The sequence below is a fragment of the Corvus brachyrhynchos genome, unplaced genomic scaffold, assembly GCF_000691975.1.
Source record: "Corvus brachyrhynchos isolate BGI_N302 unplaced genomic scaffold, ASM69197v1 scaffold169, whole genome shotgun sequence".
Taxonomy (NCBI): Eukaryota; Metazoa; Chordata; class Aves; order Passeriformes; family Corvidae; genus Corvus; species Corvus brachyrhynchos.
Window position 1 is genome coordinate 300025 of NW_008240030.1, and position 18177 is coordinate 318201.

The 18177-nt window shown below is 41.6% G+C and overlaps 1 protein-coding gene across 1 annotated transcript in view; it reads left to right on the forward strand.

Annotated features, from left to right (window-relative positions):
• The window catches only part of NAV2 (neuron navigator 2), a 201265-nt gene that overhangs the window by 57841 nt on the left and 125247 nt on the right, over nt 1-18177 (forward strand). The window contains exons 3-4 of the mRNA XM_008640905.2: nt 551-603; nt 14672-14744. Of these exons, the coding sequence (XP_008639127.1) occupies nt 551-603; nt 14672-14744 (126 nt within the window). The remainder of the gene's footprint in view (nt 1-550; nt 604-14671; nt 14745-18177) is intronic.

Here is an 18177-nt window from a genome sequence, read left to right on the forward strand (position 1 = left end):
TAATTGTTTTATGCTGACCTTGAAGCTGGAAACTGTGTTCTTCTGCAGGTTGGGGTAGCGTGTAAGCCATGGTCAAGAATCTTGAAAAGTTGTTTCATGGTTTGTGCTTTACAAAAGAAAAAAAAATTATTAGAGTTATTGATCATAAATTTCCCGTTTGGATTTAAAACCTGTATTCACTCTCCAAGCAAAAACCACCTGCCATGCTAACATCTCTATGTATGTAGTGCTTGCTTTGCCACCCAGCAGTGATTCAGCTTCCAGGGCTTACATCTTTTTTGTAGTTTAAAGGAATTCCCTGTCACCATACAAGAAGTTGTCAGAGCAGTTGGCTTCTGCCCCAGCTGTCTCTGGAGGCATGACCCAGTAGAGACCTCCAGCTGCTTTTTTTCTTTTTGTGGCTCTCAGTGTTTCACACATTCACTTGGACTGGACAGCTACAATCCAAAACCCCTTTACCGAGCTGGCAGCAAGTGCTCAGGAAATCACTGGAATAAATGCCCTTGGTTTCGTTTTTTTGCCTTATTGCCTCTTTTTTTTTGATTTTCAGCAAATGAAAAGATTGAAGACATCAATGGCTGCCCAAAAAATAGGTCTCAAATGGTAAGTAGTAAAGTGATCTGTTGTTTGTGTGTGCGTGGCTGAGTGATAGTGTGGGAGTTAAATGTCTGAGGCTTTTAATAACAGTTTTTAATTAAAATTTTACAGTAGTGAGACTAAAAGTGTAGTCTTCAGAACATTAATATTACAGTTCTTGCCCCATTATACTCCACAGTAGTTGAGTCAGGCCTTATAATTTATCGCGTATTTACAGTCGAGATTATTCTTACATTGCTACTTTATATTTCTGAAATACCACGTAGTTAAACAAAAACGTAGAGAAATAAGGAATTAGATACTTGAAAGTATGATTAAGAGTTCCTGTATCTTTTGACATGAAACAAAATAAATGAGCAATATGCATGAAATACAAAAAAATTCGAATAGTAAAATTCAAGATGCAACTTGTTGACAGATAAGAAGTTGGTTTGTATCTTGCTTGTATCTAGTATTCAAACCTAGGGAACCAAAAATCAGTCCAGGAAAATTAAAAGCATGTAATACCTCAAGAGTATATCTGCTGTGAGTATTGCTGAAGCTAAAAGTATAGCAGAATTTTACTAAGAACACAGATAATAAGAAACTGGTTTTTAAAATGCATTCAAATGAAGAGCGTTTAAAATTTATGATACTTCAAAGAAGATTACTTCCTTCTGTATCTTGAGAAAAAGTGATTCTACAACATAAATTCTAATATCTTCCTTTAGCATTGCAAATGCTTGCTTTGGAACACTTGGATATCTGTTCTCTGTATGCAGCTATTTTAATGTTTTTTATTTTTATGACTGTTCCTCACTGCCCCTACCTCCATGACTTCAACATGAGCACAGCCACTCAATGTAGTAAAATGAAATAAAGATTTAAGGAGAGCTTGACATCTTAAGTCAAAACCCACACTCTGTTCTGCTCTTCTCCTCTGGCTTTTTGTTGCTTGTTGGAAGTTATCAATCTTGTTGGAACTGTGGAGCAAGCGCTCTGTAAAAAGAAAGCCATCAGAAAGATTTATCATTGCTACTTCTTACTGCTTTGAAGAGGGTGGTTGCTGTTCTTGCTGTAGCCACAGCAGCTGTCTGGAGTATAAATAATGAGGAAATCTTGACAATTACTGTAATTTAATGTTCCGCAAGTGTGTCGGAAGAACTGAATTTCATTCAGGACTGGAGTCTGTAACCAGTTGCAGGACGTTGCAGCTAAAAAAGTCACTTCAAGTCATTACTCTCAATGAAGAGAAAGCATTGCTCTGTTGGATTGTGGGATGCATGTAGTAGGTTGCTTATGGAAGCTGGATCAGGTTATAAGCAGAGGCATGCCGGAGGCATGTGCTGGGTCAGGAATGCTGGAGAGGGGTGGAAGGATGCATTTGGTCTGCGTTCCCTGCGCTGATGTTACTCCACTTGCTCATTCAGGAGGGTGAGGTGAGTGAGACTGTGCCCCCCCACTCCTGAGACCTGCAGTCACAGCTGGGCATCCCCAGCAGTTTTCCTCATGTGAAAAAAATGAGAATTGTGCTTAGGGCTTGCTTTTATCGGATGCCCATGCTTACAGAGCTCTTTGTCATCTGACTATAAAAATACTGTTGTTGCTCAGAGGAGCTGTGGCTGCCCCATCCCTGGAAGTGTTTGAGGCCAGGTTGGATGGGGCTTGGAGCAACCTGGTCCAGTGGAAGGTGAAACTAGATGATCTTTAAGGATCCTTCCAATCCAAATCATTCCATGGTTCTTCTAAGGCAGAACATAGGAATCTTCATGGGGTGGTGTTCATGCAGTTACTTGCAGTGTTTAGGGACACGGCCCTTTGGCAGGTCCGGGACAAACGTGTTACAGTGCTTGTTTTAGGTACAGCAGTCTTCAGCCTTTGCACTTCAGTGCATGCTCTTAATGCAGCTTACAGGGTCCTGCAGAGTGTGGGAACTGGTGTTTGCGTCTGCTGCCTCTGGCTCTGAGAGGTGGCAGAGGCAAGGCCATCCAGATACCTAGGTAATGTCCAGTCTTTTTTCAAATGAGTCTCTCAGTTAAGAGTGTCCTTATCTGTGGATGCTAAAAAGCTAGGAGCAGAGGAATTTTCCAGCTGCTGAAGCATTTTGTGAAGTTTTCCTTTCTCATGCAAGCTAGCTGAAAACAGTGTAGAGATTTTTGTAAACCAAGACTTTATCTTGCACCTGTGAACTTGTTTTCCAAGCTGTTATGGTACACTAGAGAAAATATTTTGAAATGGGTATCAGAACATTCCACCAATCACTCTGAGAGGCAGATGGTCAAGTGACCAATCATATCATGTTCTCTTGCGAACCAAGTTACATAACCCAGCTTGTAATTAATAAAATGATTCCATTTTCCATTTTCTCCTTGGACTTGTGTCGTGGTTCTTGCCGTTTCTCGGTACAATGGCGACACTTACCCATATTAGAGTGCTTGAAAGGTGAGCAGCACAGATGAGGAGATTTGGGGGGATTAAAAAAAAAAAATAACATAGCACCAATAAAGGGAGATTTAACTTTGGTCATTATATAGAAATACAGAGGGAAATCTAGATCTAGAATATAGAAATACAGATCTCAGAGGGAAGCCTTCTACCATCCTCTTTTCCCTTTGTAGACTTCCAATGCCTTGAGCTGTGAAGAATCAGCTCACTCCCAGCCAGGTGTATCAGCTTAGAAAGCTGGACCAGATCTGTGTCTTCCCAAGTCCATTAAAGGAAGTGGGGGGAAAAAAGTGTCTTTGCTTCCATGTGGCACAGTCCCAAGCCGGTGATGCCAAACTTGAGGGAGCTCTCTGCAGAGCCAGATCCGGCCTCTTTGCCTTGTTCCCAGTGTTGGAGAGCATCAGGCAAATTGGCCCAAACTGAGCTTTAGAGACAGCTTGGGTCTGTCAGGCTCCAAGCCAGTGCTAATAAGCCTTGTCAAGTGAAGTTTAGTACTGCAGAACCATGTGGGACCATCAGTGCTTATCAACCTCGTCCCGGTGCCAAAAATGACAAGGACCCCACTGGCTCCGTGAAAAATCACTTAGGTGAGAACCTGTCCTCCCATTATCATCCTGTCTGGGTTGTTCTGCTGAGGGGAGTATCCCTGTCTTCCTTTGCTCCAGATAAGAGTTGGCTGCCTTTTATATAATCTATTATAGGCTATTCTATAGCTTGTCCTCTGCAAAAAATCTGTTTCGGGGTTTTTTTTCCCAAACCTCTATATTTTTGTACTGTAGATATTTGTCTAAACAAAAGCCTGTAATTCTGATGATTAGTTCCAGCTGGATGCAGAAAATACTGTGGGTAATAGAGGATGTACTTGTATGGAGCACAGGCTCTGGGACGAAGAACATTTGGAGATCACTGCGGCATTTGGGTTTTTAAAATAAAACCCCAGAAAATGTTGGCATGGTTCTTAATAACTGGGTGACGGACAATAAATCAAGGCCAGTTTCCTCTCCTGCACACTTCTGAAAAGAAGAGTTAGGGGAATAAACCTGAGTAGGGCTATTTCTGCTAATATTGTTTGTTTATAAAAAAACAGAGATATTTTTCTTTTTTTTCCTTCCTTGCTTCAAGGGCACGATTTTAGAGTTTAACATGTGGCATCTTGCAGAATATGGGAGGTTAGTACCTGCCGTCCTGGGTACTACAGATTATTCTTCTTGATGTGGGTGCCTTTGCAAGTGCTGAATGTATGAACCTCTTCTAAAAAGGTTCATAGCACTTACATTTGTAAAATGATAAAAAACCCCGAAGTGTGTGAATTGTCTATGCTACATGATACATGTACAAGTATAGCAAAGCTGAAACGTGCTGAAAGGAAGAGAATTGGGGAATCCGTGGGTGGATATACCAGACTTTCATCTTCCCATGTCTGGGGAAGTTGTGGGACACCCAAGACAAGAATTTGGAGCAACAGAAAGGCACGTAGGCTTAACAAACACCACAGCACCTCCTATGAATAAGCGAGGAAATTACTGTGGTTTGCCTGTGGGTTGGTGCTCAGGCTTTATTATTTTTCAGGATCACTTTGTGTCTATAAGTATCTGTTCTCAAATAGCAAAAGTGAGGTATTTCTTTTTCTCATGTGTTGACAGGAAGTTTTTAAGAGTTGTCTCTTTCTGATGCAGATACCGAGCTGTAGTGGTAAACTAGTATCACTCACTCTTCCTTACTGCTGTTTGTCTTGCAAATAAGGGATCTTCTACTGCAGTGTGGGTCACAGCCAGCATTTCTTCCCAAGAACTCTATGGAAGTTGAGATGAAGGCTGTGTTTTCAGTACAGTAACTTAATTTTCAAGGAAACCTTACTTCCAGTAATGGGAGTTTGACTGTTATTTTAATATTTGACTGATTTCTTGTGTTCTGACAATGAGCTGTTTTGTAATGTACGTGACACCTACAAGGAACAGTTTGTATGGAAATTCTCCAGTCCCTGGTGGGGACTTTGGTTTTGAATTGAGCAGTGCTGAGAATATTAACTCAGCTGTTGGAAAAAGGTACCCACTTCCCTCCTCAGTGTGATCCTTCCCAGCTCCATGAATTTTTAAATTTTTCTTTGATTATCGAAAGAGCATAGATGTTGAAATCTCCATTACTAGTTAGTGTGTAGGGCACGTTGTCCATATTTCTGTGTTCTTTTTCTCAAGAACACTTCAATGAATTGATGTAATGAATGTGAGTGCTGCCGTGATGTGGCCCATACTTAGAGGAGATAGCTGGGCTCGCACATTCATGAAGGACTGATAGGAGCTGAAACCATCTGCATCACCCGAGCAGCTATCTACGTGTGTGTAATACCCACTAAGGGAGGGAGCTGCTGTGTTAAAAAAAAATATAAATTCTTAGTTGCTTGTTTTCTCACGGAAAATAATTCTGTCTCTGGTCTTTGAGAGCAGGTACCCACTCTAAACGTTTTGAGCAGTTTTATACAGCCAGTGTTGTCCAAACGTTGCCATAGCAAGGTGCAATAAATCTGCCAGGCTGTTGCTCCAGCCCCCCAAAGCCAAAGAGGGCTCTGCTGCCGGGGGCATGTGCTGCTAATTCAGGGGAGCAGCTCTGCTGAAGATCAAAAGCATCACAAGCACGTTTTTTCTCTGTGAATTCCTAGCGTAGGATTTTTGGAAACATATCCCAGGGGTTAAATATAGCCATGTATTCTCAAGTAATCCAACTCCAAGGCTGAGCAAATGTAGTAAAGGCAACTTTCCCATCTTCTAAGACTTCTTCCACTTTGCCTGGGGAGCTTGTAACTTACCAGGAGCATATGTTTAGAAATTTAATCTGGTTTGATGTTACCATGGTAACAGATGGGCATCTTCTGGCCCTAACCTGTGGTGCAGTTCCTCACAGCTGCAGGTCAGCTGAGGGGGAATACATCCCCCAGTGCTGTGCCAGCCTGGCCAGTGACAGACACCGGCTTGGCTGCTGCAACTGCCCGTGCAGGGACGTGGCCAAATAGCAAGTTCCGGAATGCTGAAAGCATTTTCTTTCAGCTCTCAGGGTTTCTGTTGGTCGTGTATGAGCCCATGTTGTGATGTAGACAAGAATGATTTACTACAGAGATGATCTGCCAGATTGCTTGTACTTATCTGTCCTTCAGCCTCAGTTTATATGACTCTTGCTCCAAGATAAGATTGATTTTACTGTCTCTATTTTTTTCCAGATGCCCAGACTGTTGTTACACTGCCATGCTTACCATTTGTGCATGGTAAAATGATAGGCATGGTTGGATCAGAGGTTTCTGTGCTGCAGAGCTTGCAGTCTAAATAAAACCACATCATCATCCTGTGTAGAAAATAACAGGATAAATAGAGCTGGACCGGATCAGGAAAGGCCAATATGTACATCTCCCTGCCATGAGGCATGGCAGTGTCACTAAACAGAGATTTGTTTCATTTCTGGAGGGGAAGGCTTCCAGAACTCTTTCAGCATGCAGGGATGTGTGATAAGGCAGTGTGTGCCTCCTGTTCTGTCCCTTGGATGGGTGTATAGGGTGCCTTTGGAGACATTGCTGCTGGCACTCTCATTTCATTCCCATAATGGCTCACCTTCGTAGTCCCCAGAGGGCTACTCTCAATTCTTCACCCGTTACAGTGATGCAAGAATTTGTACATCATCTGTCTCTGAAACACTGTGAGGTTCAATAAAGAGCAACAAAGTAATTTTTATGGAAAAAAGGAAATATATAAGCTTCACTGTAAAGATAGAATTAGATTCTCTGATCATTTATTTTGCAGTTAAATGGATTTATTGCATTTTGAATACCTATGGTTCTACCCCCCCATATGGACTAAATACGTGAAACAGCAAAGGGATTGAGGGGCCAGGGTCATTCCACATGTGTATATGGAGATGTCTGCAGCTTTATACATTTACACCTACCCCAAAGTCTAGAAGCACCATTAACATAATTTTCTGCCATGACCATTACTGATGTAAAATTATTACATAGATATATCTTCTATGCAATAATTTGCAAACACATAGTTTCTTGCTGTGCTTGGCATAAAAGGGGAAAACTGGGAAATCATGGACGAGAACCTTTTCTAACTAAGAAGAAAAGGTTAGGTTGATTTCATTTGACGATGGGGGAAGTAAAAATTCATTTATTATTCTCCTTCAGCTTTGTGCTGTAAGAATTAAGGCTATTTTTATGGAAATTACTTCTCATGCCTGGGTGTTTCTTTCTTTTTACAGGAGATGTAGTGATAAGCTCTTCACTGTGGAATATCTGTGTAAACAGATCATAGCTGTTACAAAGAATTAAATAGTCCAGAGAAATAAACTTTTTGTCTCTGTGTCTTGTCACAGATCTTTCATTTCCAGCCATTGCTTATACACTGTAACGGTGTGATAATGGTTATTTTAATTAGCTATGATTAAAGGTAGTGCATATCTAGAGCATTTTATTCTTTTGGTTTTTATGCAGAGCTATTTTTACATGTACCAGCAGTATCGTTGCACTTGTTCTGAGCAGTTATGCAGGGGAATTTCAGTAGGAGATGTTATCCAGGATCCAGGTGCAAGGAAGGAGGGGGCACATATGTGTTGGTGCCACTGGAGTAAATCCCTTGGGAACAGGTGAAGCTGTGAGCCTTCAGGCACAAGCATGCCTGTCAGCCTGGCGGGGAGGGAACGCTGCGCCTGGGAACGGGCTGTGGCCGCAGCTCCCTTCCCAGGGACCTTTTTTAGAAATGAACAACTGTCAGTGACTGCATTGCAGGAGGTTCTTTTTAAACAAGCTAATGATACACAGAGCCTTCAACATCTGAGCTGGTGTTTGGGGACAGGGAGCAGCCAGCGCTTGGTGCACTGAGTGGTGTTAGTGTCAATCCTTCCTTTTAAGCACTTGTGCACTTTGAAAAATACTGGTTTATATAGATTTCAAGGATGTTTTAGGAAGGAGTCCACCTTTGTTAGATATTGGTGTTATTTTAGATTTGATCATAGAATGGTTAAATTATTCAGGTTGGAAGGGATCGTAAAGACCACCTAGTTCCGAGCTCCCTGCCACGGACAGGGACACCTTCCACTATCCCAGGTTGTTCCAAGCCCCATCCAGCCTGGCCTTGGACACTTCCAGGGATCCAGAGGCAGCCACAGCTTCGCTGGGCAACCTCTGCCAGGGCCTCACCACCCTCACAGGGAAGAATTTGTTCCTAATGTCTGATCTAAACCTGCTCTCTCTCAGTTTAAAGCCATTCCCCCTTTTCCCGATTGCACAGCACGTAACTTTCAGCCTGGGAGCCCCAGATAGAAAAGGGTCTTCCACGAGGAGCCAGGGAAGGTGGAAATAATGCATCTGTGAGAGTCACTGCTGTCCTCATTGTGGGTTTACTGAGCACAGCCATGGCTTCTCCCCACCTTTTCCTCTTTTCAGTTACACATAAACAGATGCAGTGCCAAGAAATACAGTTACTGTGGTATGTGCTAAAATCTTGTCAAGAGCATTTAGTCTATATCCTAAATTAATGATTCTCCAGAGGCAGGATTCTTTGTTGATACTTGTTTTGCAAAGTTAAGCTTGTTGTTGCTTAATCATAATTTAGAACATCTCAAGATTTCAAATTATTCACAAATTATCCACTTTAACTTTTCAGAGGTCTGATCCTGAAGAGCTAATCCAAAAATAATATTTCCAGGGATATTTTTCAAAGAAATTGCTCTTTACTTTTGTTTTTCCCCATGGGAAAGTTTCTGTTTTAAATAAATAAACCTGAAAAAAAACAACCTGAAAGAAACCTGAAAAGCTGAATAAAGCAGGAACATTTCTACAACCCTCCATGTACCCCTCCCTGAGCAGATCAGCTTTGGCAAGCCTTGGGAGTTGCCCTGGACAGCCTGAATCCATTCACAATACAAGTGTGCCCCTTGGATGCTCTTTGTTGTCATTAGAAATTTTGAGCAGTGTGAATCACAGTTTTCTCTGTGGGGCTTTGCTGCCGTCATTTCTATTCACACTGTTGGGAGTGAATGTTGAATATTTGTCCCATTATTTCTGCAGGAAGAGCTGGAAACACAGGATAGCAAAGGTTTTACTGGGGTCAGAGAGAAGAGGATGCACGAGATGAGGCTTAGGCTGGTTCTCCAGCCTTAGACTAGTGCCCAAACTTTCCTCGTCTTTAAAAAAGCCAAAGTAAGGCAATTTTAAGAGAAGAGTCAACTCTTCATGTACATTTGAACAGATTGTTGTTTCTGTGGGTAGATCTGTCACAACCTGGCTTCAGAATATGGATTAGCTTAATCTGCCCTTATGTTACATCTTTTATTCTATTTTGAAGGTGCCCACCAAGTTCTGTCAAAAGCCTGAAACTTAATTTTGGGAGACATTTTTATCCAAGCAGTCAGGAGCAGCAGATGAACACTGGGGGAGTGACACATTATTTTCTTTTTAAAAAGATACATTTTGATTGGGATAACTACTAATGAAGATTTATTTTAAACAGAGCCATAAGATTTAGTATTTATATCCTTCTGGGACAAATGGAATTTGCAGTTCTGCTTTGGTATTTTTTATATATAAGTATGTTTAGGAAATAGAGCAAATGAGGTATTATTGGAATGGAGAGCCCTTCCTCCCCCAAAACTCCAGGGTTCTAAGGATTCCCAATGTAATGACTTAAGATTTTAAGGCTCTTTCTAAACTTTAGGATATAAAAATATGAGGGTAAAAGACTATTCAAAAATACAGTCAAGGAATAGATTTTGTCCTAAGAAACAGCTTGTGTTAGGCTATTTCCTTGCTTCTGCACTGTATGTGAAGTCTGCTGAAATATTGCATAAAGGTTTGTGAGGCTTTAAAAACTTTCATATGAATTCAGTCTTTTTTCTTCTGAAAATTAATGTCCTACACATAACATTGAGCCACAAGTTCAATGGAGAGCACTGGTTTCAGTATAAGAAGTGGGTTTTCTGGGTAAGCTCATAAAAACTCCCCATTTATCGCTGTAAAAGTTGGGAGCAGAGGTCTTGCATCACAGTGTGAGAAACTTCCCTGGTTTGTAAGTGACGAACCCTACAACAAGTTTAATTCTGGTTTTTGTTTGAGAAAAACATCCGTGTCTGTGACAAGGGCAGCACTGGTTATCCTTTGCCTTGTGTGTTTGACTTGGACAGACAGCTTTGGCTGGAGGCAGTTTCCATATTCAGGTTTTTGTCTGACATAGTCAATGTTCAACACACGTCAGTGCCCACCTGTGGGTCTCCATTTATGGGCTACAGGATGGGGATATTTTGGGTTTGGGGTTTTTTTTATTTGTTTCTGGCATATCCTGTTCTGCTCTTACAGGCCAGGGCATGTTTTCTCTCTAGCTCTGGCAAGAATAGGAATTGAAATTGCTGCTATATGACAAGAACAAAGACTTGTGTGATGATCTGGTCTTGGACAGTTCTCCACGTACAATACTTAGCCATGATGCCTTCTGCTCCCATCTTGTCACGTTATTCATGTTAAGAGGAAGTTTTCTGGTAGCTTTTCCCTCTCTGAATATGAGAATGGGAGTGATGACACTTGATATCTTATGTCTCAACAGAAATTTAATTCTGCGGGGCTGTTGGGGGTTTTTTTCTCATAATCTCCTAATTAAAAGAGAGGAGGAGGAAGAGCCCTGGAGGCTGGCAGCCCCTCTGGTGTGGGCTCAGCAGTCCTCAGTTGGCATTTAGGGACATCTCAGAATAAATACCTGTCATACAATGATGTGGGACTGATAGCACATGTTGATAGTTGATTACGCCTGAAATAGTTTAAATGTGGCAGTCTAAAATTGCAAAGTCATTTGATGATTTTGGCCAGGAAGTTTAATAAGGCTCAGTTTTGGATACTCCTGGTAATGTTTCCGAGTGAGATAATCACTGTGGATGGCTGTGCTTGGTTTTCCTTCTTTTGCACAGCTTTCCCCTGTTTTGGATAGGCAGGAAATGAGAGCATCCAGCTGCCATCTTTCCTGCTTTGCTTTTGCTGTGTTAAACAAAGCAAGTGAGAAATCAGAATTGTCAGCCAAAAAACAATTGTAGCTCATAGTGAAACAGAAAATATCCACTCCCCTTTGGCAAATCCAGTCCTTTCACATCTGCTTAAATGTTTAAGCAATATGTGGACTTGGCAAAAGAAGGGCCTACAGAGTCTGGGTGATGATTTGCTGCTGAATGCTGTAATTACAAGGAGGCAACTGTACTTTGTGTTGGAAGTCACCAGGATGTAGAGTCATTGGGGTTTTGCTGAGAATCACAGAATGGTTTGGGTTGGAAGGGACTTTATGGACCATCTCATTCCAATTCCCTGCCATGGACAGGGACACCTTCCACTATACCAGGTTGCTCCAAGCGCCATCCAACCTGGCCTTGAACATTTCCAGGGATCCAGGGGCAGCCACAGCTCTCTGTGCCAGGGCCTCACCACTCTCACAGGGAAAATTTTTTTCCTACCATCTAGCTGAGATCTATCCAGAAACTTCACCTCTATCCTACACACATCTAAATGGTCTACCTACCACACTGCTGCTTCAGAAGAGCTTGTTATCTCCAGCCCTGCCTGCACTGGGGGCATCTTTCTCCATAAAACAAGATTTTCATATCATTAATAGTTGATACAGCAGGGGCCAGAGGCAGAATCCTTCCTTGGAGCTTTTGTGAGTGAAATTCATGACACGTTGCATTGTTGGGAACTCACCTCGTCAAACAAGCAGCGTGGTTTCTGAGGCGTTAGACTGATTCAGCCAAGAACAGGGTTCTTGACTCAGGCCAGCAGTTGTTGTGTGGGAAGGACCTTGAATTCTTACCAACACTAAATTTTAATCGCTTTAGCTATAATCCTTCATTCAGTGTTTCACTTTCTTCTTGGATTTTCTCTAATCTCTTTCTGTTTTCTTTTTCAAGCTCAGTTTTTCCTTCAAAATCAACTAATTCCTCACATTCCTGCCACGCTGCCATGTAACATTGTTAATATCACAGATACTGTGTAAATCTTATCAGTTATTGATGCCTTTATATCTTTCAGTTTCATTCTTTTAGTGAATTCCTCATATGTGCAGTGCTGTACATCCCCACAGGATCTTATCCTAGTTCTTTGTTTTCTGAATATAAAGGGTTTACTTTTGCACATCCCTGTTACTCCCACTTTTTTTCATCATGCCTGATGGAATTAGGGTATTTTCCATACCAGTACAGCACCCAAGAGCCCCTGTTTCTCACAGCTTTTAGCAGGGCATTACCACTGGCTTGGCAAGGCAGCCCATCTGACCTTTCATGTGGCAGTGAGGTTCCAGGTTGCTCAGCCTGTGGTCCAGATACAGACCTGTGAGGGAGGGTCATCCATCAGTCTGGGGACGGGAGTGCTGTAACTTAATTCAGTGGCTACAATGCTCAGAAAAACTGGGGGGTTATCCCATAGGAGAAATGGAATGATTTTAAAGGCGGGACTCCTTGAATCTGAATAGGATGAGATTAGGACATCAGTAAAGACTGCTATATAGCACCAAGAAAGAGGACATGGATGAGGAACTCACTACCCAGATGTAAATCTTAATGCTGTGCTCACTCTGTCCTAAAAGAGAGTTTATGCAAAGATGAGGGGCCTGGGAAGAGAAGCAAGCAGAGCAGGACTGAGAGAGCTGCAGATTTGGAGTGGGGATGAGATATTGCTTATCGTAGTCACTAACCTGCTTATTGGGAGAGGAGACATCTGCTCACAGCTGGGGAAGTCTGGAAATGTTCTTGGAATGATGCAGCTTGTTAAGTGCAGGTAGTAGGAATGGATTGATCCTTTTATGTGGTGTTTATTCTTGAAAAGGTGAACTTTGGTTTTCTAGCCAAGTCCCAAATCACCTCAATAAAAGAGCCATGTTGAAAACTTGAAAGGGTGGTTGAGTACTGAAGAAGGAAATGGATCAATTGACTGTTGGATCATACTGAACTGTGGATAAATGAACCTTTGAACTGCACCCTGCTCCAAGCTTTAAGGTCTGAGCAGTACAGGAAATGTATTTTGGTACCTCTCTGGATTTTGGAGTATATCATTTACTCAAAGTGTACTATATACTTTGTGTACTTTATATTATATCTCAAAATATAATGAGGTTGATAAAAGTGTTTCTAATTGTTGAAATCACAGTTCAGCAATGCCAATAACTTCACACCCCCCCCCCCCCCCACAGGCGAGAAAAGTGTTATAGTTATAGACAATAAATTAATGTACCCTGAGAGAAATCCATGTGGGAGGTTTCCTGGCAGCTTCCCTGGTCCTTTTTTATTACTTTGAGCAGGACAGGGAGCTCAGGTCTGTTGCTGGGAGCTCAGGTTCTAAAATGCTGCCTTAGCTCTCACTTGTGTATTTTTTTGAGGGCAGGCAGGAGCTTACAGGGCAGCTGGATTTTCATGTTTCCTTTTGATGTCTCCACACTTCACAGAATAAAGGTTGTTACGTGAGACCAAGTGTGGGGCTTGGTGTCTGTCTCCTTCTTTATGCATACAGTGGATGCAGTTTTTGGTTGCAATGTTTCAGGAATTATTAAATCAATGTTTGAGAGATGTTCAAGCACAAAGACTCTATTTTATCACTTGCTGATTACCATGGTTAAATAAAAAAGTTGCTCAACAGTATAATCCAAAATTTTTTTGTGTAACCACACACAAAACATGGTATTTCTTAAAATGTTGTTCCTTGCAGAGGTGTCCAAGCTTAGGCTTTTGCGTGGAAGTGCTTTGGTCCAAGGTGGGGGCTGGCATCTCTCTGCATCTTGTGGTTATGACAGCAGAGCTTCAGTGGGAGCTTGGTGGCAAATTAGGTGTGAGGCTACTGCAAGATCCCCATTGTAGTGCTGAGATAGAGTGGAAAACATTCTTGACTCATCCAGCCTCTCTGGAGTCCACTTTCTTAGGTAGGGTTTAGGTCCAGTCTGTGTATAGCAACCAGAGCTGTGTGTAGCAACTGACAGCCAGACCTGTTGTGCACAAGTGCCTACCTGGTGAAAATTCATTTTATCCCATGAAACTTGTTTCCATTGTACCATCTGTGTGAGGGACAGGACTCAGCGAGTGACCAGAGTGGCCTGGTGTTTCTGACTCGTGGGGAATGCCGTGAGGGAGCGTGTTTCACATTCCGGCTGGGGGTTCCAGTTACAGCTTTTATATTCAACTGTTGGCGTGGCTGGAAACTTTTGCCAGCTGTCAACTTCAGAGCAAGTGGCAATCTGCCTCCTCAAACAAATGGCCTCCATGTTTATTTTCAGTTTCATGTTTGTTATACTTGTTGTAGGTTTCGGTTCCTGGCGCAGAACATCCTTGACCCTCTAGTAAGAAATGCAGTGATTGCCTGTGGTGGTTGGGGCATGAACCAACCTGCTTCATGCAAATGCAAATAACAGAAAGCCCTGACCCGTGGAAGAATCAGTTTATAATCAGTGGAATAATCCATTTAGGACCTCAGTAACTGAGAGGGTTTCATGCTATGGTTTCCACATCGTGAGCAAAGGGACTTTTTATGGGATGCAAAGTCTGAGTGCACTCAGGGGTGGTGGATGATGGTAGTGAATCATTATTACAATACATTTGCTTTTTGTGTCACCTTTTTTTTAATTTTTTTGTTTGTTTGTTTGTTCTTGAACAGATTGAAAACATAGATGCATGCCTGAGTTTCTTGGCTGCTAAGGGGATTAACATCCAGGGGTTGTCAGCAGAAGGTGAGTCCATTGGTTTTTTAAGATTTCATGTTAAATGAGGAACCTGAATTACTACCTGTGATTGCAACTAGAACATCGAGTGTAATGGAGATTAATAAGGTTAATTTAAAATTCTGACAATCTTTACTTCTTTTTTTCCCCATCTCAGTGTGAAAGGTAGATAAAATACATATCTAATTTCTACACAGCTGACTTGTAACAATAATCAATGAGACCAAATGAGAATTCAGTCACTTCTTTACTTTCTGCTTAAAACCAGAAGTTTCTTACCTCAGTTCTATAATTTGCATATTGATCAGTGTGTATTTTACAGATATAAGTGAACTGCTGTCAGTTGTTTGCCTTTTGAGAGAAAAATTTATTTCCTTGTTCTTCAGTTACTCTCTTAACTGAATAACAATCCTACTTTCTTCTCATTTTAAAGATTTTTCTCATTTCCACGTGCACAGAACAATCAAATCCAAATGTTTTGAGCCAAAACAAAAAGACTTTTTGACTTCTAATTAATCACTCTGCTTTTTAAGGGCATCAGAATTTTTCTAAAACCAAACTAGGTTTACTCTATTCCCTTATGCCAGTGCATATCTGCCAGGATCTGTGGTACCTGTTGGCTCAGAAGCTGTATAGCTATTATCTTATTAAGAGATCAAACAGATTTCTGTCATCCTCAGCACCAGCTTTCACTTGTATTTTCATTTAAATATGCTGGAAAAGCAGGTGGGTTCAGTAGCTGAATATATTATATGACATCTCCATCAGTGCTTTACAGAGCAAATAATTGAATGTGTTGCATCAGGTGAGACTTCAAAGTTACATTTGATGACTGAGTCTCCTCACAAACTTAGTTTGGAGCAGGAGGCTGCAGCAAAATAGCAGATACTTAGAATGCACTGTTCTAACCTGAATAAAGCACAACTAGTAGAAGAGGAGGCTGAGTGTTAGGTGCATTCTTAGGCTGGGTTAGAACAGCAATAAGTATTTTCCTCCAAAGAGAAGCTTTACTATGCTCTGCCTGAGTGGTGCCAGCATTATATGCCTCAATTGCTCAGTTACAATCTGAAGGATTCTCATGTCAAGAAAAGAAAGCATGAGCTTTCAAAACTTCAAACAGCAGAAAGTTTGTTTGCCAGGAAATTATTAAAAAGAAAATGCAGCTGAGTCAGTTGTAAAAGCCAATTTTGACCTTAGCATGGAAATATTGTAAAAATACATTTCACATTATTTACCTGTCGTGATAGAAGGTAAAATCTAAGTGAAATCGCAGATCAGTGACGAGAAAACCGCCTGGGTGTACAAAGTTGGCAGTGTCGTGTTGCTCACGCTGGGGAAGGGACAGCATGATTAATGCTCAGGGCTCTCCTGCCAAGTCACAAGTCAGGCCCAGCAGGATACATGTTATCCCATGGCCTCACTGATTTGGGATTTCTCCCTTTCTTTTACACTATCTAGGAATTAGTGTATTAAATCACACGGAAGCTAAGAAGGGACCGGTAATATTTGCTGCCAGCATATAAATGAGAACATTGTCTGGCTCCACCACTAACATTGAAGGAAGAGAATGGCAACTAGAGAGAGGGAGGGAATGAATATATTTTTATAAAATAAGTTAAAAGGCTTGAATGCAACAGTAAATTTCTCTTTCTAGTCACTCCGAAACTGAGTTGAGGAACACAGAATGGTTTAAAGTGAGGAATGTTGTTACCAAAGAGCCAGCGTCTCTGTGCAAGTTGCCAAGACCTGCTAGGTCAGCTGCAAATAACTTTATTTACTTCACTGGCAGGTCCTCATCTAGGAGGAAGGAAAAGGTTGTGATTGCTTCCAAACGGGAATAATCACTGAAATCTCCTGGGTTTGTTAAGAGCACGTATTTTTCAATAGGGCAGCTTCAGTGTGGAGGGAAGTTAATGATTCAAAAAGGGAATTTGGATGACTCCTAAATGTTGAAATAATTTGGGACTGCGTGTGTCATACCCTTCCAGTGTTGAAAAATCCTGCTTTGATATGTGCGTGCCACTTACAGAGAGTCTGTTTTTATGGATTTATGCCATGGAGATGCTGAGGATCTGCCATCACTGATGATGACCATGCTGTGCTAGAAGCAGGCGCCTTCCCCAGAAATGTGAAGGCAAAAAGGCATCCCCTTATCAAAGATCTAAAACCTCCATTTGTAGTTACTAAAGAAAACTGTGGAGAGCTGCAGACCTTTTCACTTCTTGCTGAAATTTTTTATTGTGCATTCTTTGAGCTGTCTTTCGATACCCCTGCTCTTAGACTTGTCTCCACACCAAGCTAGGTTTTAGACTCCTGGAATTGCAGCTGCCCAACAAAACTTGCTCTCCTTCACACAATATCTCCTTGCTGCCGAGATTGTGGAGGACATAAATGTGCAGTAGAAACTCAAATTGATGTCACAGATAAGCAGCTGCACCTCCTCTGGGTGACAGGTGAGCTGGATAATGATCAGCTGAAGACATCATGGAACAGTGGTGTAGGGGAAAGAGGCACCAACAGAGATATCTCAGGGTGGAAATCTCCAAAGAGTAGATCTGTGGGGTTTCCTGTGAAAACCAAATTCCAGTTTCCTCTCAAGTGTCTGGAGTGTTTGTTCCCAATATCCAGGACAGTAATTTTTGGCTCCACATTTAGAATGGGTGGGTGACATACTTGTCCTTATCTGAGTTAATGTGATACTGGAGCTGACCATGGACTGGAGAGGACTTGAAGCAGGAAGCATTTGAGACTCTGCTGATGTGCAGAGTGCAGTGAGGCTGAAGGACTCTTTGAAATACTCCTTTTGTATGAAGTGCAGGGTGGAACTGCCAGAATTAACCTCAGTTTTTAAGATAAAAGAAACAGAGGTACCTCTGAAAGTCTGATGTAAAATGTTTTGCTTCAAATCCAGAGGGAAGGAGACTCCTTTAACTCACTAGAAGTTTTCTTTTGATTATCTTTATTTGGTCAAAAGCAGGTTGCTCTTCTGATAAACACAGCAGAAAACAGGCAGCCATAGAAAGCAGCAGGTCGTAGGTGGGTTGTTGTTATAATTGCCTCTCACTTCACATGGAAATCAGTTTCCAGTTGCATATAGCTTTGCTAAATTTAAACAAGCAAGCTCATGGTAATTTCTTTTATCTTCTGGCCTGTGTTTGTGCAGTTAAGCTTCCCAGTGCCTCTGGGTCTGTTTAGTTATGCTTCAACCTGTGATTAAATGCTACTTTCCTTACAGTTCTGTGAGTAATTTGAGTTCTTTACTGGAGATAAGGAAATCCTTGTTTCTGTGTTCTGCTGTATTTTGTGTCTCTTTTACTTTATTGTCTACTTCCATCCTTGTCCTCCCAAGCTAAACACAGATTATTGAAGAGAACCTGCGGATTAGAGAAGGAACCTACCTGGTGCAGTGAGGGAAGGGTGGGTTTGTGCATAGCACTGCATG